The following is a 25,778-nucleotide window of genomic DNA, read 5'->3' on the forward strand; positions in this document are numbered from 1 at the left end:
AGGGCACCTAAATATTTTTTTTTGAGTTCATAACATTGAAGTCCAGATTATTTATTTTGACGGCCTAATTACCTTTTACAATTACAATTTTTTTTTTCAAATAAGATCACATTTAATTTCTTTAACGTCCACAAAAATTCTGTTAACTATGTTACTTACCAAACTCCCCCCTGAAAACTAATAATCGATTAATCATAAATGGTATGTTGACATGTGATGTCACCAACGTCATTTTGAACACTTTATGGAAAATATTATCTGAATTTTTTCTCCAATGACTTATTGTCTAGACTATATAGAATGAGTGCTGGGTACATTGTTATGATTCGTATTTTGATGTTTTTTATTCAAATAAATACCTGATTAATAATTTTGTGTCAACCCATAAAGTTTGTCTGTAATATAGTTAACAATTAAAAAAAAGTTTCTTTAGTTGGCAGAATTTTCAATCAGTTACTCATCAACTGAAACTAATATTTTTTATATATATATATATATATATATATATATATATAGTTCTATTCCACCTAAACCTGCCTTTACAATTAAATGTTTTTTCCTGATGAGAAATGTATCCCAAGGGACCCTTTTCGTGTTTCCCGGGCTTTCATAAGTCCTCACAGTTTGGTGATTGTTTCTATAGTGGTGAATGGAAATGACAACAAATATATTTTTATCTCGCTATTTGCAAAAGAAAACAAATCCTCAATAACAGTTCAGCTTACCAGAAACACTTAACTAGCTTTGAGCAATTTAATGCCAATATAAGAAAGTATAGTGTACACTAATATAAAAAAAAAAAAAAAAAAATGAAAACATAAATTTTGCTCTGTCGTAGTTTGCAAAAAAGGGTCTTCGTGCATCTTTACACGTGAAAGACCTTTATGGAATTGGCACATCAGAAGACTTCATTTCAACACAATTTAATAACACTGCAATGTAACAAAGCCTAAAAAATACTAAAAACTGACATTCACAGTTGTGTAATACAGTAGATCTCAGGTGGACTGCGCTACATGAAGTATATTTACATCATAAATGCGGTCTGTGCGGTATGTCGCACTGAAGTAGAACAGCTTTCACAGTCAAAACTTGCATTTTAAAACAATATTTTCACCGAGGCAATGAAGTGGACGTGGCCGACAAATTTGAAGTAACGCTTAAATTCAATATTAATGAGATCCTGTAGAGTTAAAATATCACAATGGCCTTTCCCCCTGAAATGTAGAAGTAAATTGTGTGATAAGTGCACACTTGGGTGAATGTGTTAGTTACAGGGGACGCAAAACAAGCCGTCTGATTCGTTAACTCAGCCGTTTAAAGCGGAATGAGAAAGTATCGAGGCAGCCTTTCAACATCGAAAACCCTTTTAGCTTAACAGCGTTTCTTTCAATTAATATAACAGTTAAATTATTTAAACTAAACGTGGACGCTCGCTTGAAAAATTAATTAGCGGGGCCATTAAGCTCCGTCCAGGGTTAAAGGTCAGTTCTGGTCCGCTCGCAGGTGATTGTGAATTTGATGTGTTGTGTATGTAATGATATACGTGTTTACCGTGCACATTGTCATATTTACATTTCTGTTGTTGCTGTTATTACGGTAGAGATGAGAGACTTTCACACTGTATTTAAAAAGAGCATTTGTAGTCTTCCTAATGCGCATTCATTCACTAAAACGTGCTGTTTTAGTGATATTTCATTAAAAAGAGTTCACTTACGGCAGCTGACAATCTTTTCTTTTTTCGGAATCAAGATCATGGCGGACCGAGTCCGAATCTTTCATCTTCAACGTCCGTTTTAAAAGATTATTTTAATGTTTTATTTGAATGCTAAACGAGAGTGCATTTGCTCGATCGACAACACAATAAAAACGGTAATAGTGCAAAATATTTTTTTTGTATCGCAATTTTTATATATATATAAAAGATTGGCAGGATGTTGACTTGGAAGTAATATCTGAATCATGAGATGCTAATTCAGAATTTTGAGTAACATGTGAGATTTAATAAATAATAATGATGATGGATGCGTGATAACCCCAAGCTTTTTGAACACTGTTTATCGCAGAAGTAAACTGGGGGATCTAACTATTATGGTGACTTTTCCAAGACGCTATTTTCACAGACAAGAAGTTATTTATAAAAAAACAAGTCATGTGATTGTCCGATCTATCTTATTTGGCTTAGCACTCCAACTACTGTACTCACCGAGATTAATGACTAAATCACAGTAAAAACGATGACGGTTTAATTACATAAAGTATTAACAGCTCAGTTAAGTTTAGGTTCAATAAATTAAGCTACATCCGAAGGCATCGGCTATCACCCATACCACACAGAAACACTGAAATGTGCTCTAGCTGGACATTCAACACATTACTCAGCTTCATGTCTTTAAGAACGAGGACTAGCTGCAGTACTGACGCGTGCCGTGGACGTTTCCCAGAAGTTCATGCTTTCATCCCGTCGGCCTAGCGCACGTGAGACTGCATGGCTGCGCTGAGCCCCAGGTAGTGCAAGTTCTCCGTGGTGGGGAGGAAAAGCACTTCTGTGGTGGACGAGGGCAGGAAGTTGTGCTGGTAGTCGGGGTTATCGAGGCTGGCGCCGGGGGAGCGTGGCAGGGTGGCGCAGGACGTGTTTAGGTACTCCGGCCCGTCGGGTTTACAGCTGTACGTGTCTATGTATCCGTTTTCTGCCGGACCCTCGTAGTTCGGGTTTATCATATTGCTTGTTGCGGTCACATCCTGGTTAATGTACTCTGTGGGGAAGAGAAGAAAAGAAAAAAAAGTGCGCTAGAACATTTCTTATCTTTGTTTTTGTTTAATTTATTATTTATTTTTTTTATTTAGGTTACCTTTTAAAACTGACCAGAGACAACAGGTAATATAAATAACATCAATATCATACTCATAAAATTAAAAAAATAATAAAATAACTTTTTTTTTACAAAACGGATTATTTTACTGTTATACATGATGTACTGCATCGAATAAAATGTATAAAAAAAATTAACTACAAAAAATAAAGTATTAATACAAAAACTCGAAATATTAGAAATCAGTAAAACTGATGCATATATTAAAACAACATATTTAAAAAAGAATGATGAAAATGACAAAGACACACAACAGTATTATTACAAATAAATACATATATAATAAAAGCTTCTATTTATGGTAATACCTGGCAGCATGAGGTCTTTGAGCGTGGGGTCTGTAATGTAGCGTAGCATCACACCATTCGTGTAGTTGTCCTTAAAACACACACACAAAAATGAATCATGTCTGATGAAGTGCACTTGGCTGATAACATTATAAATGATAATGTTCCATATAAGGAGGTACTGACTGCTGCATTGTGATACTGAGGGGTCGGTGGTGCTTGTGATCGGTTGAAGAACTGTTTGTTGGGCAGCAGGTATTCCTCTGCGTCTATCACACCGTCCATATCTTCGGTACTGATCCACGACATGCAGAACTTTGAATCAGTCGGGCTGGGCATGCGATCATCTCCCTGTGTATTGCATTTTTTTAGTTTTACAAATCATAAGCGAAGACCTCCAAATAGCACGAACGCATTACCTTTGAATATGCATTTCTTGCATTTTAGTTTTTTTATTCTGTGCCTTCATCAGCAGCACACTGAACCACAAAAGATAAAAGGTGATTTTATTGTTTTATTTTAGTGAGCTACCTGAATGACGAGGTAGCGAGATGGGTCCCGGGCCATTTTTGAAAACTCTGCCACGAGTTCGCGGAAGTGAGGTCTGCTGTCAGCGTCGATCATCCAACCTAGATGTAGATATAAATCAACGTCCGGTCATGTCTGCTATTATGCATTATGGTTATTACGCTGCATACAAAACTGTATAGTTCACTATATCTAGCATTTTTTAATGCTGCATTTTATTTAAAGCCACATTATTGCTACCATGATTTTTTCAATGCAATTTTAGCACTCACATTTGACCATGATCATGTAGACGTCTATAGTGCAGATGGACGGCTGTGGCAAACGCTCTCCCTTCTCCAGAATATCTGCAATCTCTCTGGCTGGGATTCCATCGTATGGTTTGGATCCAAATGTCATCAGCTCCCACACGGTGACCCCTGAATAATTGATCATTTATTAAATCACTCTTTACAATAAGGTTCAGATTGTTATTGCAAAAAATATCATGAGCTATCATTAAGTAGTCTGCGTTAATGCTGATTTACTGAGGCCATTCAAGATGTACGGTTTCTTCATTAGTACAGATTTGGAGAAATGTAGCATTACATCACTTGGATGCTCTACGGTGAATGGGTGCCGTCAGATTTAGATTCCAAACAGCTGATAAAAAACATCATAAAAAAAACCACATGTAATCTGCACCGCTCCAGATCATCAGTTAATCTCTTGTGAAGAGAAAAACTGGTAGTTTGTGAGAAACGAATCCATGGACATTTTTAACTTCGATCCATTATCTATTATATTGTTTTCTCCAGTAGAAAAAAAAAAATGCCAGAATGCAATAAAGAGATTAACTGAAGTGCTGTGGATTACTTGTAGATTAACGTGTTGTTTTTCTCAGCTGTTTGGACTCTTATTCTGACGGCACCCATTCACTGCAGAGCATCCATTGGTGAGCATGTTGTGAGCATGAGTGAATTATTTTCTTTAATTTAAACTTTTATGTGCTAATATGATGTAATAATAATAGCACATGCAGTTTTCACTTTATTTAGCACTGACCATAACTCCAAACATCACTCTGATGAGTGTAAGTCCAGTGACGAATTGACTCTAGTGCCATCCACTTTATAGGAACCTAAGAATTTAGCAAAGGCAGATAATTCAATTTTCCTGCAAATATCAACATATATGCACATATGCTAATGCATTTCTTTTTATACTTAATGATGTTGAATCGGTGGACTGATGCGAAACCTACTTTTCCTCCATCAGACTGGTATTCCTTCTCCTCGGCTCCCAGAAGCCTGGCCAGGCCAAAGTCGGTGATCTTCACATGGTTCGGAGTCTTCACCAGCACATTCCTGGCCGCTAGATCACGATGAACCAGGTGGCGCTCCTCCAAGTAGTTCATTCCCTGTTGAGAACGGTCAGAATAAATGTCAACGAACACTGTGTTCAGACTCAGCACTTTCAGAATTGCTGTTGTGTTGTTTTGCAGAAGTAATGCAGTGAATTTATTTATGAGAGTGTTGTGGAAGCAGGAGCAGGAGTTTATTTATTTATACCTAATATTTAACACATAAATATTTATTTATGTGCTTATTTATATGTACGGGGTTTATGCAAGATTTACTAGCATTCGAAATTTTCAGGTCAATAAGATTTTGTTATAAAATAATACTTTTACTCAGCAAGGATGGAACAAAATTGACATTTTACAAAGGTTTTTTTATTTAAAATAAATGTTGTGGACACAATCGATTTCACCATTGATACGTAAAGTTTCTTGAGCAGTAAATCAGCATATTTCTGAAGGGATTTCATCACAGAAATTAGATTTTTTTTATACTGTAATAATGTTTTTATTGTATTCTTTTTAATCAAATAAATGGTAAGTAAGAGTCTTATACCTTTAAAGAGCATTTATATTTAGAGTTAGTTACAAAAATGATTCTTTCCTGGTTAAAATATATATTTGTGGACATCGAGAGTTAAGCAAAAGATGTTGAACTTACTTTGGCAATCTGCACACACCAGTTTAACAGGGTCTGTGAGCCGATATTGTCTTTATTCTCTCGAACATAATCCAGCAGGCACCCGAAAGCCATGATCTGAGTTATGAGCTGGACGTTGGACGTGAGGCATATCCCCAACAGACGACACACGTGAGGATGATCCACACCAGCCATCACATAGGCCTCCTGAAACACCAAAATATACATTTTAAATGCAGGATAATTGTTATTCATTAGTACAAATTACGAGATACTCACGTCTAAGATCTCTTTATTGGCTTTGGGAGATGCGACCTCCCTCAAAACTTTGATAGCAACAGGAATTTTCACATCTTCACCCTCTGGGATCCACAAACCCTAGAAGAGAAGAAAGGAAAATAAATATTTTGGACAAGAAATGTGATGTTGACTGAGCAATTTGAACAGTTTCAGAGGTGGAGCTTTTTTTATAAATTCATTTTTAATTAAAGATGACTGTTTTCATTTTTGAGTATAAATAGATAATTGCATGTTCAATTCTAGGAATTGTTGTTGTTGTACTGATTGTTGTATATATATATATATATATATATATATATATATATATATATATATATATATATATATATATATATATATATATATATATATATATATGTGTGTGTGTGTGTGTGTGTGTGTGTGTGTGTGTGTGTGTATTGAATGGGCTTCTATTTTTCATTTTAGATTTTAATTTTAGTATTTTTAGTATTTATATATTTTAATTTTACTACTAAATTTAGTATAATTCGATTTTTTTAAATATATATTTCTCTTTAGCTTACTGTCTTTTTAATTCAGTTTTTTTTACCTTTATTTTTCAATCGTAGTAACAGGCCTACTTTCTGTGCTGATAAACCAATCATATTAATAAAAGAAATGTGAGTATGGTCCACCTTGATGTTCGTTGACACTAAATGTCTTAGCTACAAATATACAAAGTTTTATTAGGCCTGCTAAATTACGGTAGTGTGCCTTGTATTCATAAATGTACCTTATAGACTGTGCCAAATGCTCCAGCCCCAAGGACTTTTATTTTCTTCAGTTCTGTTTCCTTCAGGATGCGTAGGAGAGCCTGGTTGGGTGCTTCACCACTGGGAGTCAGCGGTTCAACCAGCTGCAAAATGATGCAAATATAGTTGTACAGGGGTTCATACATGATGTCTGACTTGTAATATATTTTTGTGGCTTACCTCTCTTTCCTGAAGCAGGCGGCGTAAGGTCCTCTTTCGTCGGATGTGTCTTCGGCGGAAGAGGATGAAGATGAAAAGGAGGAGGACCATAATCAACAGCATTCCTCCGACAATGCCAGCCGCCACTACAGGCATGTTAGAGCTAGGGAGAGGATATCAGCTCATTCACTTACATATAAAATCATTTAATATGAATCGGCAATTATTAGGCGCTTCGAGTTAGCAAATCGAACGTTTACTTTTTATATTGTAATGTACCTAAAAACAGGATATTCTACGAGTAAACATATGTGGCCCTGGACCACAAAACCAGTCACTAGGGTCAACTGATATTTAAACATTATCTGGAAGCTGAAGAAATAAGCTATTTAAGTAGCTGTATCTCTGACAATATTTGACATTTGAAAATCTATCTATATTTGAAAGTGAAAAAAAAAAAAAAAAATATAAAAATATATATATATATATATATATATATATATATATATATATATATATATATATATGTTGATTATATTGCATCAAAAATTAAGTTTGATATATTTATGGTAGGACAATTTACACTATAAGGATTTGTACTTAATATCCTAATGATTTTTCCAATGCATTTTCGGCTATTGCTACTAATGCTATTTAAGACGCTACTTAATTCATGAATTTCATGGATGCTAATAACCCATGAACTACTGTACCCTTTTGGTTCACAACCTCCCAGTCCTGGTCCACTGCACCTATAGTAACAGAAACAGATTTTAAAGTTAGTGCCGGTGTTGACAAGCTCTGTAAACCTTTTTTTTGTGACCCCATAATTTAGCATTTCTGCTTGTTTAAACCAATATATATATTGTATAAACCTAAATATATAAATATCAATATATTTTATACTATTTAAATAATAATGTATTATTATATTTAAATATTAAGAAATATATTCTTATTATTATTTTACTTGATTATCACTTAAGCAGGTTTCTTACCCTTGCGTGCAATTAGCATGGCATGTCTGACACTGTCTGTTTTTGTCTGGGTATGTCCAGACAAGCCTGTTATTAAGGCCTTGCACACCTTGAGCACACTGTGCCACACAGTGTGTCCCATCTTTGAAGTGAGCACACCGAGTACACTGATCAGCTCCCTAGAAAGAGAGATACAGAGAAAGCAGCATTCACATTTGGACACTGAATGATGAATGTGAATGATGTTGTTTATGTTTTGCTCGATATAGGGCGGCAGACTAACATCGCAAGTCTAATGTGTTCTTCTCAACAAGCTGTGTGATTGAAGGTGTCACTGTTTATTTACGCCATCAATGTGATGTATGGGAAATATTGAAATGGTGCGACATACCGGCCCGTGGCAGCTCGGCGTCCCATTCAGGATCTTGCATTCAGAGTCACATTCCAAACACAAATTCTCTGACTTGTACTCACGGGGGTCTCTGTAGAAACATACAGAGTATATAAGAAAAACATTTCAGAAGTAAAAAAGAAAATGTCTCTCTGTTTCATCAATAATATCTTAACTTGTGTTCTGAAGACCCCTTTATGGGATAATTAATGACAGAATTTTTGTCTTTGGATGAACTATCCCTTTAAAAATATCTTTTTTTATTCCTTTTGGAAAATGAATGGGAAAATATAAATGGGCAGCACTTATGCACTCTTTTAAGCGAAGTAAACCCATGCATCTGTATAATATCTAAAAGATGCATATTAAATGCATTACGTAAACCATTAACAGACTTTCTGCTATTTTTTATTCAGCATCATTTGTGATCCTAGAGCACAAAACTAGTCTTAAGTCGCTGGGGTATATTTGTAGCAATAGCTAATAATATATTGCATGGGTCAAAATTATAGATTTTTCTTATGGCAAAAATCATTAGGGTATTAAGTAAAGATCATGAAGATATTTTGTACATTTTCTTCTGTAAATATATTAAAACTTCATTAGTAATATGTATTGTTAAGTACTTCATTTGGACAACTTTATATATATATATTATATATATATTTATATATATATATATTTTTTTTTTTTTGTTTGTTTTTTGTTTTTTTTCAGGTGTATCTTGGCCAAATATTGTCCAATTCCAATAAACTATACATCAATGGAAGGCTTATTTATGACTGGTACTGTGGTCCAGGGTCACATTTGTCAATGTTGCACTAGAAAATGAGCCGCAAATAACCTTCTTTATCAGACTCTCTGTTAGACACTCACCCATCCAGCAGGTTGCAGTGGCTGACACAGCGCCCCCTACGGCTGACGTGCTGGCAGGAGATGCACATGTTGGGCTCCGGACCCCAGCAGCCTTCATCTCCACACATATGATCACAGGTACTGTTCTGCTGCTCTGAAGAGCACACAAGAGCTTTTATTTATTAACACAAACTCTGTGACCTCACGTGACCGAAATCACTGGCCAACTAATAAGTTAAAACAAACTACTTGAATCCAGTCTCGTACCACAGATGCGCTCTTCTGCATTGCTTCTATTTTGTATGCGCTGGTTTGCTGATCTGAACAGCTTCAGCCAGTAGGTGCCTTTAACGTAACAGAGGCGGGGGTTGTTCTTGAGCACCACGTCGCCATCGCTGATCTCCTTCAGGGAACGCAGGCCGAGATAATCCAGGTGAGGTATGTTCAAAGCTGCAAAACTGGCGGTGCCTCTGCGTTTATAAGAGAGGTAAAGACAGAAACATGGTTTAAAAGTATGCTTATTCCATGATAAAAGCAGGTTTAATATGAAAAGAAAACAAATTATATGTAAGATGACAATGGCAAAACGAACTGGTGTTTAGTTCTTCCTCTGATGATCTCCAGGTTTTCAAAGGGACTGAGTGAATTGAGGTGTTCAGGCCAGTCTTGGATTAGCAGAAACCCTGCAAAAAAGACTAGTCTATTAAATCTACATTATTAAAACGATTTAATCTATTAAATAATGTATATTTATGTATATGTAAATTATGTAGTGTGTGTGTGTGTATATATATATATATATATATATATATATATATATATATATACATGCACACATTTTAGTTTATTTTTAGTTTTTTTATTCATAATTTTTATATTTGGTTTATTTTTGGTTCATTTCGGTATAATTTGTATAATTATATATTTCATTATATTTATTTAAATTCTATACATTTTATTTAGAATGAATTTTAGAATAAATTGTACATCATAAATAATTGTGATTATACAAGTAAAATGTAAATCCAGATACACACACACACACAAACACATATAGTTTACCTGAAATTTCCTTCACTGTTTTGAAATAGTCGAGTTTTGAAGGGTCCATGCTTGGAGTTTTTGTAAAAACATCCCTTGAAAAAATGATTCATAACATTACATTAAATATGTAGCTTGAAAACATTGTTAAATGCTATAGTCTGGAAGTAGCCCGTAAAATCTCACCCTTGAAAAGTCATCTGCATTATCGTAATGTGCCCATTTATTTTGGTGCAGTTGATAAATGAGTCGATGTTGGTGGCGTTGACTGCGATGGTGTTAACTAGCGCTCCCGTTCCAAGGCCATTACAGACTAAAATAAAACACATTCAAATTACTTAACATTTATTATATATCTGTGTCATGCGAGATTGATTATACGTGTCAAAAACAACACTCCTGATTAATTAACGTCATGGCTGACCTTTCGGACACAAGCCGTCGCATTGTTTGCACTTCCTTATTCCGTTCTCCTCCACTTCATGCATGTTACTGCTGCAGGTACGAACACAGGCTCCGTGATCGGTCACCACAAAGTTATCTGCAGCAGATAGATGCATTTGCAGTTATCTATAGGTTAGGTATACATGTTTCTCCTTAAATAAAAAAGGCATAAATTATTTACTGATATGTTACAGCATACAGCTGTAAAATTAACATTATATATAGATTAGAGAGAATTTGTGGAAAAATGTTTCAATTGAGATCTCTGAAATTTGACTGCAGACTTGTTTCTTGATATCTGAAGCTGCTTGAGACCTTTGACATTGCTTCTGAAACTCTAGAGACGGCACATTTGAGATAAGTGATGTTCATATATTACATGTATTAATAGACACACAATTTATTTTAGGTCTAAAGTAACTTTTTAAAGCGCTTGCCTAAAATAATCCCCAGAGATCTTGCAGTAGCTCTTTGTTTACACAGTGCATAACCTGGGTGGGTCTTTGTTTGTGTATTTGCAATCATAACTGGCTAAAGACCAATGTCAATTTTGCCTCTAGAACGTTTTGGTGCTTGTTATTCAAAATAGCAATGAGTTAGTATGGCTCTTATATTTACATACTAAACGTTTGGTAACATTTTACGATTACAATTATTGGTTGCTTATTAGTATGCATATTACTAGCCATTAATTAGTGCTGATTAAGCACATATTAAGCCTTATTCTACATCCCTGATTCTACCCAATACCTAAACTTAACAACTACATTACTAATTATTAATAAACAGCAAAAAGACATTGTTAAAGGGATAGTTCACCCCCAAAATTAAAGTCGTAGTTGATAGGTAACAAGTGTTACTTATTCTAAAGGGTTAGCAAAGCTTTTTAATGGAAAGAATGAAGTGGTCTTGTTTTAGTAATCTCAGATGTATGAAAACCAAACTTACAAGGGCATTTCTTCACACAGGTGGCACCAAAGTTATACTTCCCGTTAGGATTGGGAACAAGTTGGTGAGTGTTGGGGTCGTACTGCATAAGACGTGGACACGAATCCTTGCACGTCCCATCATCCTGAAAGTCTCTGCAGGACTGCAGAAAAAGAGGCCCTATGTTGTCATTATAAACAACATTTGTTCCCTACTGATTATACGGTATCAAAATTAATAAAAAAACACTTGATAATGATCCAAATTCGAATCTGGCTATATTAAAAAATGCTGTACATTTAAATATATAACAAAATATATTAAATTTAAAGGAATTATGAAAGGAAAATGAAAATTACCCCATAACTCCAAGTCATCCTAAGCGTATATATAATTTTCTTCTAATTTTCAGTTAAATAGTTTTTTTTGTATGTATCCTTGCTCTTCCAAGCTTGGCCATGCTGGTGAATAGTGTCTATTATTTTGAAACTCCATAAATCGTATATATCCGTCATAAACCTAACCTATACTCTCTCACGAATGCACACACAGCCATTGCCAGATGTCGTAATTTTAAAAATAGAAATATTTTTGTTACAAAAACCCATCGATCTGCTTCAGAAGACATGTAGGTTAGTTTTATGACAGATATACACATTTTATGGAGCATCAAAATAATGGCCACTACCCACCAGCATTAGCAAACTTGGAAGGGTGTTCGTCTGAAAGAAGGAAGTCATATGCACCTAGTATGACTTGAGGGTGAGTAAATTATGGGGTAAAATGCCAAACATTCAGACGTTTTAAATATTAAGAGTATAAAACACATTTTTTTTGTAGGTTGAACACGATCAGTAGATAAGCACTAATACTTAAAGCTTCATTTAAAATGCTGGTATTCGTTTGTGTGTTTACTTATTTACTTAATAACTTTTGAAAAGCGCTTCACTCACCAGACAGTCTGTTGGTCGGGGACCGGTGCAGCCTGCAGCGCAATGTTCACTGCAGCAGTCGATGGGTTTGGGACCCTTGCACCTCCGTGAGCACTGCTCGGCACAGTTCAGCCGAGTAACTGGCAATGAAAGAACATTTGTTAGGACGTGCTTCACTTATATTCCTCTGAAGAATTATATATAAAACTAGGTTTACAGGTCTGGCAGTTCTCTGGTCCTGGAGCCCAACACGATCCATTAAAACACCCCGAGTCGCATCGTCTGCCTGAGTTATGAAAAAAGGTTGTTTTTTTTAATTAATACATAATTTAAGCGTTTTTAGACATATATAGATATACATTTTACAATATGCTACCATTCAGAATATTTAAAAAACTGAATTATTGTGAGAAATTATTACATATGGGAAACTGTTCTATCTTAATACATTTCAGAATATGATTAACATCATTTCTCCAGTCTGCAGTGTCTCATAAGAAATTGTGATGATATACTGGTTAGTTGCTCATGAAACATGTGTTCGTAACACGTTACAATAAGCATCATTCATTAACAGTAAATATTTAGCAAACATGAACTGAGAACGAACAATACTTCAAAACCACTTATAATTCTTAGTAAATTTTAATTTCAGCTTTTTCTAATGCATTAATAAAATCACTAGTTGAATTTGTTAACAATAGTTAATGCACTGACTATGAACAACTGCATTTCCATTACCTGACATTAAAAAAGATGAATAAATAGCATAATAAATTAATTTTTCTCCGTTATTCATGATAATAAATACAATAATTAATACATTATTATCTGTGTTGAAATCAGCTGAGCTGCTCTGTATTTTTGTTACTTTTTTCAAAATGCATTTTCAAGTACATTTTTGTACATTTGAAACGAAACATTTCGTAATATTATAAAGGTATTAACTATCGCTTTTTCTCCATTTCGTCCAACTTCATGCATTATGCTAACCTCAAACTTTTGAATCGTTGAATATATTGCATGATTTGTAAAACTCAAAAAAGTACTTACACAGAGGGCCAGTTCCTCCAGACACATTCACATTACTGCCATCCTGCACAATGTCCAACCACTGGATGGTCTCCACGTTGCAAAGCAAAGGATTGTGGGCTATTTTAACCCCACCTTTAAGAATTTCTGGCAGATAAAGAAGGAAAATATTCTCTGTTTATTATTGCATGCTGTATTTAACACATTTTGGTGCCTGTGGATGCATAACGCTTCATTCGTGCTATAAGTCGCTTTGGATGACAACATCTAAACGCTAAACGAATAAATATAAATGCTTTACCTGTGAGGCTTCTCATACGCAGCTCTCGGAGGCCGCTGGTGATGCTGTTGATCTCTACAGACTCATTCCTGTGGAAGTTTGCCACCACAGCAAGGCCGTACTTGCCATCGAAGAGAGAATGCCCTCGAATGAGGCGCAGGTTTTCCAGGGGTATAACGTCCACGTAGTTTATTCCTATTAGCACGTAGCCACCGACTTCTTCAATGCTCTTTAAAAGAAAGATATATTTACCATTTTAAAAATCTATAATTTAACATGAAAAAAATCAGTTAGTTAAAGATTTGAGCAATTACTAATGGTAAAGTGGTATTTTATTATACTGGTGTGTTATGTCACTCACTCTGAGGAAGGAGAGGTCGTGGTACTCCTGAACGTTGGTTATCTCCAGGTTCTCCAGAACAACTGTGCAGTTGCTGTACATCCGCACCATGGCTTTGTAGTGATCGTCCGGCTGTGCCAGCAGAGTCAGCTTATTATTGGTTCCCTGACATACTGGAGAATAAAGCAGAGGTGAAATCAACACTCGGGTAGTGAAGGTGATACTAGGGCAGAACATACACCAGATAAACACACCACAAAGTCTGGAATAATTAGAGAGACGTCAGTGAGAAGTCTCTTCTCCACACTGAATTACAGACTTACAATATTACTGTATTTCTTAATCTAATACAGTAAATGCAGCCTTGGCAAGCAGAGACTTATTTCAAAAACATTAAATATATATATATATATATATATATATATATATATATATATATATATATATATATATATATGTGTGTGTGTGTGTGTGTGTAATCTTAAAAACGATCATATTGGTTATCAGCTAATATCATTATAAAATGTTATCACATATATCGACTGACATTTTATTTAACTCTATTTACTTTTATTAGACTTCCAACTAGTTTTATAAGTCTTATTTAGCTTGATTTTATGTGCTTATTTCATATTTAGATTCAATCTGCAGTCACCTAACACTCAATTGAACACTAACAATGCAATATCTCAGCTAAATGTAATACGTTGTCAGTCTCATAATGAATAGCAATTTTTAATACCGTATATTTTAATGTTATCGTGCCTAACCTAACTAGTTTTTAGTATTTCACTTTTTCATTTATTTACACAAAATAGTAAAGTTTTTGATATCAACCATTTATTTGGTCATCTGCCGTAACATTAAAATGATGAACTGATACAGCTGGTAAGCGGATAATGTGGAATATTGGCAGAAGCCTTTTGAGTCACCCATGGCATAGCATGCATTGACCTGAATAACTACTTAATTGCAATACCATGGACTTCGGAACTGAACTGAACAGTAATATCTGTCTATTTCACATGTTTGAGATACTTTCTTTTGTGTTTCACAGGAAAGTCACTCAAGTTTGAAATGACATGAGGGTAAGTAAACGATGACAGATGTGGCTTCTAGCAGTTCTCCAGCGTTCTGCTTTCTGTCATTGCTCTCAGTAACGTGAGCTCATCTCATGCAATGAACGGATCACATTTCAGCCATCACTTCTTAAACTATTTTAATAGAGCTCTACCTCCTAAACATTAAGATTCAGCAAGCCTTCATCGAACTGTGCTCCTATTACCCTTTTGCATGTTTGACGTGATTCATGAAAACATGGTACTTTCCGAAATTCATTGTGAATGTAAAAGCTACAGTGGAAAACAAGCCATGTTTCGTCTCTGCTGCCTCTCTCCTGTCATGCAGGTGTTGAATTCCTGCAGTCATCGTTATGTGTCTCATCTCCAGAGGAAGAACGAATTCTATGGGCGGGAACACCGGAGATCAAGAATGTGGTTCACCGAGGGTGAGACACAAATATTGCACACGAGTGTTGCTCAACTTGAGAAAGCTTGAATTCTTGCCTGCCACGTGCAAGACATACAGATTGTGTTTCCACGCAGTGCTGATAGCAACTTATTTATTTCCCCTCAGGGATGAATAAAGTGTCTAAATTAAGGTCAGGGAACTTATAAAAGATCCCCACCTGGCTTTCTACCTAGACAGCACTTAAAATAATATTTGATGTCATTAATATGTGTTATCCAGTGAATATTTTTCTATTAACTTTTTGCGAGAGCATATCAAGGCCAATTATATGAATTAATTAATATTTATTTATTTTACTAATGTACAACTTGTTAAACAAAGCATGTATGCAGTAATTAAGATCAACCAAAAAAATGCTGTTAAATGATGCCCAATACATTAGCCAATTTTAACAAACTGAATAGTTACCAAAATAATTCAATATAATTACAAAATATTATTTTGGGCAATATTTTTGTGTAGAGCAGCGACAACTTTTCACAACTTTTTTTTTTTTGACTGAAATATTTCTGGTACTTCTAATGTAATAACATGTAATTCACTTAATAACTGACTTGACTTTATTTTATTAATTATTATTGTTATTATACAAAATATTTTAAAGTTTGGCATAAGTAGAAAAAAATTCATTTATATAAAAGTTCTTGACTTTTTAAAATTGTTGTTGATGGAAAAAACTAAAATATATAAATATTATAAATTATTAATTATTTTCAGCCATTTTTGATTATCTTAAAGCGTGTTCATGTCTTATTTTAAATCATTTTAATTCATTTTGGGACCCCTGTGCTTCTTAGTAAAAATATTCCCCATTATAACTTTGATATGGCGTTGAATTTCGACTACATGTTCATTCTGTCTAAAATGTGATTATGCTGAAAGTGTAAAACATTCAAATACAGTGCAAACATGATGCTTGTTGGATCGTTCGTTACATCATGGCAGTGCACGTGAAGGCTATTTTTTCTATTTTTGCAAGATTTGCAGTTTTGATATCTTCTACCTGTGAAGCTGTGAGGCGTTCAGGAAGAACAAACACTGTCAAGACATGTAGTCCTTGCATTATGAAAATCCAGCATGTCTAAATTAATCAGGGTTACGACGAGAAAAATATTAACACTAGATGTCAATAACCGAATAAATAATCAGGCGTTACTGGCTTTTTCAGATCTCTGCTCTAGGGCAGATTTTAAATAAAGATTAGGGCCATGAAGTTTTAACCCTTAACGGTTGCTTCACAAGCCCTTAAAATGCGAGATCATCTAAACAGATTGCAAAACGTGCAGCTGTTTTCTACTGGCGGATGTTCAGCAGCAGTGCCTGAGGCATGAGCCCGAACCATGGGATGTGACTGAACAGGTTGCTCCTTGAAAAAATATTTATGGAGGAACATCTTAACTCACATCAGTCTAAGCATCAGGAACTGTGGAACAGCATTCTATGTTAAACTTGAGTGTTTTATCTTTTGCAACTGATGCAAACCATGCACAAGGGTTATCAAGATCTCATCACAGAAACACAACACTTGAGAAGTACAGTAATGCAAAGAAATAAATCTTCTGACAGAACCAGCAGCCCGTGACGAAAAAAAATAACCTCCCATATTTGTAGCTGCAAAACGTGCCGTTTAAATAGTTTGGGGTCAGGGAGATTTTTATTTAAAGAAATGAATACAGCAAGGATGCGTTCATTTGAAAAATATTTTGTAAGGTTACAAAAGATGTTCGTTTCAAATAAACTAACTTGCAAATTATTATTTTTTGCATCACAGGAATTAAATATATCTTAAAATATAGTCAAACAGAGAACAGTTAATAAAAATGAAGAGCATAAGATGCTTCTTCTTTAAAAAACATTTGAACAAAATCTGAGTTGTTTGCTTACTAAAACTTCTATCTCCTTCAGTGCAAAGATGCATAGGGATGTGAAAAATAACGATGATGGATTAATCAGGAGATTTTCTAGGATCATCTTTTCTAAGCTGATGAATATGACCTATTTTTACAAGGCCATGCATTTGTTCCCACGCTTGCTTTATTAGTTCATTTTTTTTTTTTTTTTTGATGCTTTATTATTTTTGAATGACTATATCGCTGACTACATGCAAGAAGGTAAAATATTTCAAGGATATCTTCCCGTAGCTTTATTAAAGTTTGGGCTATAACCCAAATGCACTATAACCTTGTTTTCCAGGAGATGACTGTATCTGGATGTCCTGCTGGTGACTAAGTTTGACTGTGGGCAGACGACAGGATTGAAGCTGTTTGTAGAGTAAGTTTGCACTGTTGCAAAAAGTATTGATCTACACGAGCACAAAAAGTCAACAGCATTTGTCATAACGCATCCTGTTTTCCAGGAATGCACCTTCAGGGAAGCCACCTGCTGGTACATGTGATAATGCTATTGCTGGAAATATTTAAATGCGTTTTGCCTGAGAAACCAATTTTTCACCTTAAATTTTGTTTATTCTAAGCTTATATTTTTTAAGGTTGAGGCTACTATGTTTCATGTGATCTACTGATTTTATTGCACAGGATGTAATGCAGTGACATACTTCTTGTACTTAATGGTAATACAAACCGGCCCAAAAATGATATTAATTTCCATATGTTAAAAACACTCTTTTCAAGCAGAAAAGTTTCACATGATTGTGCTTCTTTCTGTTTCTCTTTAGCGTGCGATAGAGTGTCTATAAGTTCACTGTTGTCACGCTAAATGAGAGACATGTGGAAAAAATACCTTCTAACTGAATTGTAGTAAATACAATTTACAGCGCGAGACAGAGAGGTCTCGCTCCGTGGCTGTGTGCGAACAACAGGGTCTGTCCAAATCAAATAAGCGACATATTGTCTGTTTGTGACCTCTCCATCAAAATTCAGCCATTGTATGAATTCAGCTCTTTGTCTGTGGGGTGATTTGCTAATGCAGAAGTAAAAACATGGTATGATCACCGCATTTGGTAAACAACACGAGAATTTTGTTGAAGACAAAAATCTGTTTGGCAGTGGCAAACGTTGCTGTCAATAAGCTAAAGTGTTTTAAATGGTTGGAAGCTGCGATGCCTTTTGTGTTTTGGTTAGTTACTGGAGAGTTTTTTTCTATTTTTTTTTGCACTGCACAGAATATGCTCATTTGAATGCTCAGATAGAACAGCAAAATCCCTAAAGAGTCCTCGTAATTTGTGGTATTTTCCGTGGCTCCTGTTTTTAAAATAAACACATGGTAAAGCATCAAGGTTATGGCCTTGGCTTATCACGGTCTGTAAATCCTAAAATCCCGAACTGTTTTTGCTGTTTGATGATGATGTCTTGTCTCGTAAACAACAGAAATCCTTAAGATTAGAATAAAAAACATACGGCAGGCATACAATAGCATTTAAAAGTTTGTGGTCGGTGAGAAAGTTTTTGAAAGAAGCGTCTTCTGTTCACCAAGGCTGAATTAATTACATTCAAAACACTAATATTGTGAAAATGTATTACAATTTAAAATAACAATTTTCTGTTTTAATATATTTTAAAATGTTATTTATTCCTGGGATGCAAAGCTGAATTTTTGTCTTCAGTGATCTCACCATGATCTTTCAGAAATCAGTGCTTCCCACTGGATTTAGTGATACTTGTTAATTAGCATATTTATGACGTCATTGCGCCAGGTTTGAGTTTTGGCACTTCAGATTTGTTCTACTCTATGAACGATTACATACTGGAATACAGCTTGGATCAGCTTGCAAATAACATATCTGTGCACATATTTAAACAAATACATTCCCCCATATCTATTTCTGTATATAGTAAAAAATTTTTGTCTCACATTAGAGTTATATTTAATCTCTACTGTGCTATTACTATGTTTTTTGCTATTATGTCTGCACTGGAAGTTCCTGTTGTCAAATTCCTTGTGTGTGCAAACATAATTGATAATAAAGCTCTTCTGATTCTGATTCAAAATCCGGATTTATAATCGACATTGTCTGATAAAATCAATATAACTTATTACACTTAAAGGCTTTGGCTCATTCAGTGCATCTCTGCATCTGAGTAACTATGAGGACATTAACAGACAAATTATGAACATTTTTAAAAGTCCAAACAGTCTGATTGGAAACAGTTTTGTAAATGATTTAATGACGAGCAGTACGGCCAACTGAAAACGCTGTTTCTCTGCCGCTCACTGCGCGTAACGCACGCCGAGAAAGACAGATTTTCCACTTGTTAATTGATCGTGGATGGTTTCATTATCTTAAAAACAAGTGTAGAGAATAATAATAGTACTAAAAACATTAATTTGTCACCAAATATACTTGGATGGCCGTTGATATATCTGCTAAAGCCTATGTGTGGGAAGCCCTAAGAAATCATTCTAATATGCTGATAATGTTGGTAAACGTTGCTTTTAGTCGCCTCTGAAACCAGCCTATTATTAATGGCCAGAGATCACCTCCAAGTTATATATACGTAAGACTAACTATTGATTAAATATCCCCACATCTCATAGATTGTTCTCGCATGTTTTAGATGAAAATCTATAAAGCGTTTCATACCACTTAGCGGGTCAATTGAATGCGAGGTTTATATGGGTGACAAGAGCTATTTTGACATTTTTAGCAATAATAGAATGCGCTTTACGGTTATCGACTGCATTACTTTCCGTTCAATTTACCCTTGTAGCTGGTGGCCAGAGAGAGCGTGATGCATGTGAACAGGAGAGCTTTTCTAGTCTTTAGCGTAGCAACAGCTGTGATAGTGACTCTGGATATTTATAAGCCTGCAGTTTTAAAGACAATTTGATTTAGATCAAATGGTGAAGTCTTGACCAAGTTACAACAGAACACTGGGTGGAACGAGGACACTAATATATTTAGCGATTACTGCTTGCATGTAGCCTAAGAGAAGGGATGTGTATTTAGATGCAATGTAATTATATCAGCTCATGACTTATGCACGGCGACTGGATATTTCTGAATGTAGCTGGGTGGTTGTTTCGTTATAATTCGTTTAAAATGAACCAAATAACAATTGAATTAAATGCAAAAATATTGGAATGAATCGTGATTATTACAGGTGAAGCAATTGATTTTTTTTCTTAATGCAACCAATGTTATTCAACACAACTCGTTCGGTATGAAATATGTACCTTCGTGTTAGACCGAAGATATCTGATATCTAGTGCTGAGTATGTTTCTGGCCTGTAAAAGAGTACCAAATAAATGTTGTGACATAATTTGTCAAACTCTGGGCCTGACTCTACACGTCGCTGACTGTGAATGATGAAATCTGTGAACGAATGCAAGATCTGATAGTGGCGGTGTGTTACCTTACCACAGCATTCGGCTTTGTCTTTCGATTAATCTTATGACAGTAATCTTCACCTACGTCAACCACCGTCTACCCACATTCGGGATTCACACGAACTGGTGTCAATTCATTCCAGTTAAAGGAATAGTTTGCCAGAAAACAGTTCTCACGATTCCAGTCAATCGCTGAAGTGAAAAGTTGCATGTTTGTAATAAAATGTGTTTTCATAAAGGTTTTTTCGTTTCAGGTTTTGCTTCCAGCTCTATCCTCTATCCATAATGTTGCATTCTCTAGTAAAAATGTTGTCTCATCCGAATCGGGAGAGAAATATGCGCTGATTAAGTACTGATTACAAGCGAAAACGGTCCGAAGCAGTTCGTAAGAAATATGTTGGTGGATTTCGATGTGAGACAGTTATTGGGACTGGAGACTTTTTCACTGGAGGAAAAAATTACTTGTTTAATACAAACACGCAGCTTTTCCCTTCACAAGATAGACTGGAGTAGTGTGGATTACTTGTAGATAATTGCGATGTTTTTATCAGTTGTTTGGTCTCGTCTAGAATGACCTGTGGGTGAGTAAAAGTTAATTTTTGGATGAACTATTCCTTTAAGGATGCTTAATGTCATCAAGATAAAGTAGATCAAACAAAAGTACCTGCTTTCAATAACCTTTATTCGAACCTGTTCTCTCTCACTCTTTTTTTCTGCAACGGGCTGTGGGAATGAAACGAAGTACGAGATGCCCCAGAGACAATACTGACTGACAGGTTATGCAGACACACGCATACCACAGGCCCATCACCGGAAGGCTTTCCACACTTAAACTGACAGGTCATTAAAGGTGAAGTGTGTAATTTAACCAAAAAGGACTTGAAAGAAACAATGACAGTTTTCTTGAACCATTGGTCGCATAACAGATACTCCCCAACTCAAAGCCGCACCATTGGTGGAGCCAGTGTTGCTGTGCTGGGCTCACTGGGATGCTTGAACAAACAGAAACGGTTTGATAGCATGGCAATGTTTGCGCTTCTCAGACGAAAGTCTATGCTGGGACAGCCGAAAGTATTTTTTTTTAAGTTAAGCACCTTTAAATTCATAGTCAACCAGCAGGTGTGGATAGTACTTCACTGTCTTTTCTTGGAAGTAGAGTTTGGGGCATTAATATTAAAATGTGCATGAACGCATTTCGGTTGCAAAACTGATAAAGCCACAGTAATGCTTTTTCATTGAGGTACATTAATTAAACAGTCGGAAACATTGGATTTATTCATTTAAAAACTGACATCTCGAAAGGGACGTAGGTAAAATAGATTAAGTTAATTATTCATATTTATCTGCAATACTGCAAGAAATAACAGTAAGAAAAATAAATAAATGAATAATCCACAAACACTGCTTTTCCCCTGACAGCAGCACAAGTCTGCATTATCACTGACGGACACATAATACACAATTCATTGTTTTTACTCAGCATTTCACTTCGTATAAAGTAATTAATTAGCTTACTGTCAGTACAAGAAATGCAGATGAGATCTAATAACGAAGCTGTACTGTCTGCGTCACTGGTTTCTGTGCTGAAAGTATGATCAGAATGTCCATGACAGCACGCAAAAGTTCTTTTGTGATTGAAAGGTGTGTGTTTATCAGATAACAAAAATCTGACACTCTTAGCCTGCGGTCATACTAGATGTGCGTGTAATTATTTTTATAAAAAATTTTAGAGGTGGAGCTTTTTTATATTTAATAACGCACGTTCACTTAAGTTACATTCATGACGCTGCATTATTTCAATCTTACAATGAGATCAAAAAAGCTTTAGAATTTTTTTAGAATGAAACTGTAGAATGTCTTGTTTGTTTTTGTTGTGTTTGTTATATTTAATTTGTTTATGAAAATAGACACCGACGCGGCATTAAATAAATATACGCTACAGCAAATGTTAATATTAGCCCACATATCATTTAAGATTTACAAACCGTTTTGTTCTTTTGATTCCAGTTGTCGCCGCAGAATCAAAATGCATTTAACCCATTTCTGCCTGGTTTGTTCTGGGACAGTACTGGGAGACACCATCTGCTGTTAATTTCTAAACTGGCAAGAAACCTCAAACAGCGTGTTAAACACAGTCTGTCCGGGTAGACCAGAGACTGGACCACAGACTGACGCTGAGGGCCCAGACCCCACTCAGTGGGGCAGCTGTCTAGCGGTGCCATCTGCTGCTGCTGAACTCTTGGCCCTCGTCCTGTGGTGGTCACCAGTCTCGAAAGTCCACCAAGTATTTTCAAGTGCGTTTCAGGCTTAATTATGTTCATTACGCTTTTAATAACACGACAGACTCCTTGTCTTGGGGTCACTCGCTGGGGTTAAAGATAAACCTGCAGCTTTGGTTTGATGATTAATAATAACACGTTAGCTCCCTAACCTCATCTACCTAATGCTAATCATTAGTTATTATACATTTAAAAATAAATATAATTTACATTTTAACCATATGCATACAGCAGAGCAGCTACTCACATTAAAATCTGCAATTATAGTCATCCTAATTATTAGCAATCAAACAGCTACCGTGTTACATATGCCTGTATGATTATTGTGGATCATTTTGCTAGTAAATACTATTTCAGGGTTTCTACTTAGAAATGTGATTATTTGTGAAGTGTACTTTATCTGTCTATCTATCGCCTGTCAAAAGCGTGGACACGTAAAAGTAAATTTACGCCATTTACTTCCTTCTCTCGAACTTCTCACCGAAAGACGTTTCAAAAATACGTCTGTTCAGGAGGTACGCGAGTTTTTTTTTTTGTTACTGACAGACAGCTGAGGTAACTTCACTCACCTTTCCTCTCAGAAACGGAGCACCGCACCGCGCTTATCAGCAAAAGGCAGGCGATTCCCAATTCACGGAACAGAATCATCTTCGTAAACCTCACGTTCAACAGTGGGATCATTTTAAAGCATTATTTATTTTGTTTGTCCCAGCGATATTCCAGCAAACGAACAGAATGTAGCTCGTGAGTCAGATAGCTTTCCAGAGACAGGTCCCGTCCAGCTCACGCGGCGTGTCTGAGCGCTCTGACGCGACGCGGCTCACCTCTATCGCGCGCGACGCGACGCGACCGAATCACAACGCTCCCATATACGTGTGTGCGTGTGTGTGTGTGTGTGTGTGTGTGTGTGCGTGTGTTAGCAGGCACTTACTGCTTGTGTAATTTCTGTCACCTGACACCAAACGCACCTCACTGCTGGCCAAAAAAATAGGAAGAGGTTTTTACTTTTTTACTTTTTGAAAATGTCATTGTTTATTGTTAGTTTAACTGTACATTTTTTAAAGTGCTTATTATTATGGATTTATAGTTTGTTTGTAATGAAATCACTTCGTTCATGTGAATATAAAATATATACATTTCCCTCATAACATATATAATTTAAGAAGCAAAAGCATTATGAAGCTTTATACTGCATGTCTCTTTGTAAGAAAAGAGTGTTTATTCTGTGTGTAATTGATGCATCATTTATTCCTATAATTAATGTGATGAAAATGAAATTATCCTTTATACAGGCTCATGCTCATCTATTGTTTCTTTTTGGGCATGTCTCGCGCTCAGGCAATGGCTAGTGCGTCAGTTACCATAGCAACAATAAACTTAGCCTCAGGCTTTCAGTTTGTTCTCACAGATTTGACAAACCTCGATCAAGGTGAGTGCTCGGAATTAAGCGGCAAAGGGAAATAATAAGATGATTTACTGTGAATAGGTGTTCTCGGCAACTTTAAAGTTATTTTGAGGTCGCCAGTGGTACAAACTATAACTTTTTAAGCCTTCGCTAGTTTAAATATTTGACGCAGTATAACTTAACGGTAACCGTCTTCTCTCTTACAGGAGATATTTTGCATATATATATATATATATATATATATATATATATATATATATATATATATATATATATATATATATATATATATATAGTAAAGACTTTTTTGGCCTGTCAAATAGGCTTCACTTGCGGTCAAAAGTCCCATAGACATACATTGACATATTTCTGACTGAACAAGACCTTTCAAACCGCCAAGATTGGCACAGACCTTCACCTTGAGCTCACTAAGTATCCTATAATGTTCTTTATTAATTTAGTGAAAGCACATTTTTCGTGTGGCAGGATAAAAAATCCCATTGATTTACACACTGGATGTTCGTTGTGTCCGTTAATCCAAACGTCTGCTTGCCAACGGTTCAAATGTAAACGCGTGTAACTGCTTATCTTCCTAAAAGTCGAAATTTCCCGAAAAAAAGATTTGCTAAATACTTTGCCGGTGAACAAGATATTAAATGATGTTCATACGCTGCAATGTGAGAGCTGGGTGTCTTTGAATAATGGAAAATGCCTTTAATTTCCTGACTTTTAACTCCCAGGAAGAGATTCCCACACACACACACACACAATGTCAGAAAATGAAGACTCTTCTAAGGATGCCAATGGCATAGAGAAAGAGACAGAAGATCATGGGTCAGAAGTACCTGGCATACCCCTGGAAAATAAGCAAGGATTTGAGGAGGAAAGCACTACGCCATCGCACGAAAAAGAAAATGATGACATAGCAAAACTCTCATCCTCACATCAGAATCTAGAAGTGAAACCACCACTAACTACCATAAAAACGGGTATGATTTGTTTTTGTGTGTGATATTTTTTACAATTATCTGTGTTTTTATGTATGACAAGCAGGATGTTTTTAATTGTTCATATTATTAAATATAGGTGCGGGTAGACATAGAAGAATTGGAGCACAAACAGAAAGAAACATCAATCAGACAATACCAACTGCTGTATCCCATACAGTCACCACTGCTGT

At 35.6% G+C, this 25,778-nt stretch overlaps 2 protein-coding genes across 2 annotated transcripts in view; one reads left to right on the forward strand and one right to left on the reverse strand.

The window, feature by feature from the left end:
- Positions 1–907: 907 nt before the first annotated feature.
- LOC122329898 (epidermal growth factor receptor) lies at positions 908–24,075 on the reverse strand. The gene is made up of 27 exons (XM_043226556.1): positions 23,763–24,075; positions 14,119–14,270; positions 13,779–13,986; positions 13,499–13,624; positions 12,663–12,731; positions 12,467–12,585; positions 11,535–11,676; positions 10,567–10,683; positions 10,329–10,455; positions 10,164–10,237; positions 9,694–9,784; positions 9,369–9,571; positions 9,123–9,255; positions 8,247–8,337; positions 7,877–8,034; positions 7,592–7,630; positions 6,900–7,041; positions 6,701–6,823; positions 5,947–6,045; positions 5,689–5,874; positions 4,932–5,087; positions 4,733–4,808; positions 3,961–4,107; positions 3,692–3,789; positions 3,347–3,511; positions 3,182–3,251; positions 908–2,756 (listed from the first exon to the last, which is right to left on the reverse strand). Exons 1-27 carry the CDS (start codon positions 23,872–23,874, stop codon positions 2,470–2,472), a joined length of 3,510 nt encoding a protein of 1,169 aa, XP_043082491.1. The 5' UTR covers positions 23,875–24,075; the 3' UTR covers positions 908–2,469.
- A 494-nt stretch (positions 24,076–24,569) lies between these two features.
- The window catches only part of dnah5l (dynein, axonemal, heavy chain 5 like), a 36,450-nt gene continuing 35,241 nt past the window's right edge, over positions 24,570–25,778 (forward strand). The window contains exons 1-3 of the mRNA XM_043226614.1: positions 24,570–24,622; positions 25,339–25,587; positions 25,685–25,776. Coding sequence (XP_043082549.1) covers positions 25,368–25,587; positions 25,685–25,776 — 312 coding nt within the window. The 5' untranslated portion in view covers positions 24,570–24,622; positions 25,339–25,367. The remainder of the gene's footprint in view (positions 24,623–25,338; positions 25,588–25,684; positions 25,777–25,778) is intronic.

Source organism: Puntigrus tetrazona, chromosome 24, assembly GCF_018831695.1.
Source record: "Puntigrus tetrazona isolate hp1 chromosome 24, ASM1883169v1, whole genome shotgun sequence".
Classification (NCBI taxonomy): domain Eukaryota; kingdom Metazoa; phylum Chordata; class Actinopteri; order Cypriniformes; family Cyprinidae; genus Puntigrus; species Puntigrus tetrazona.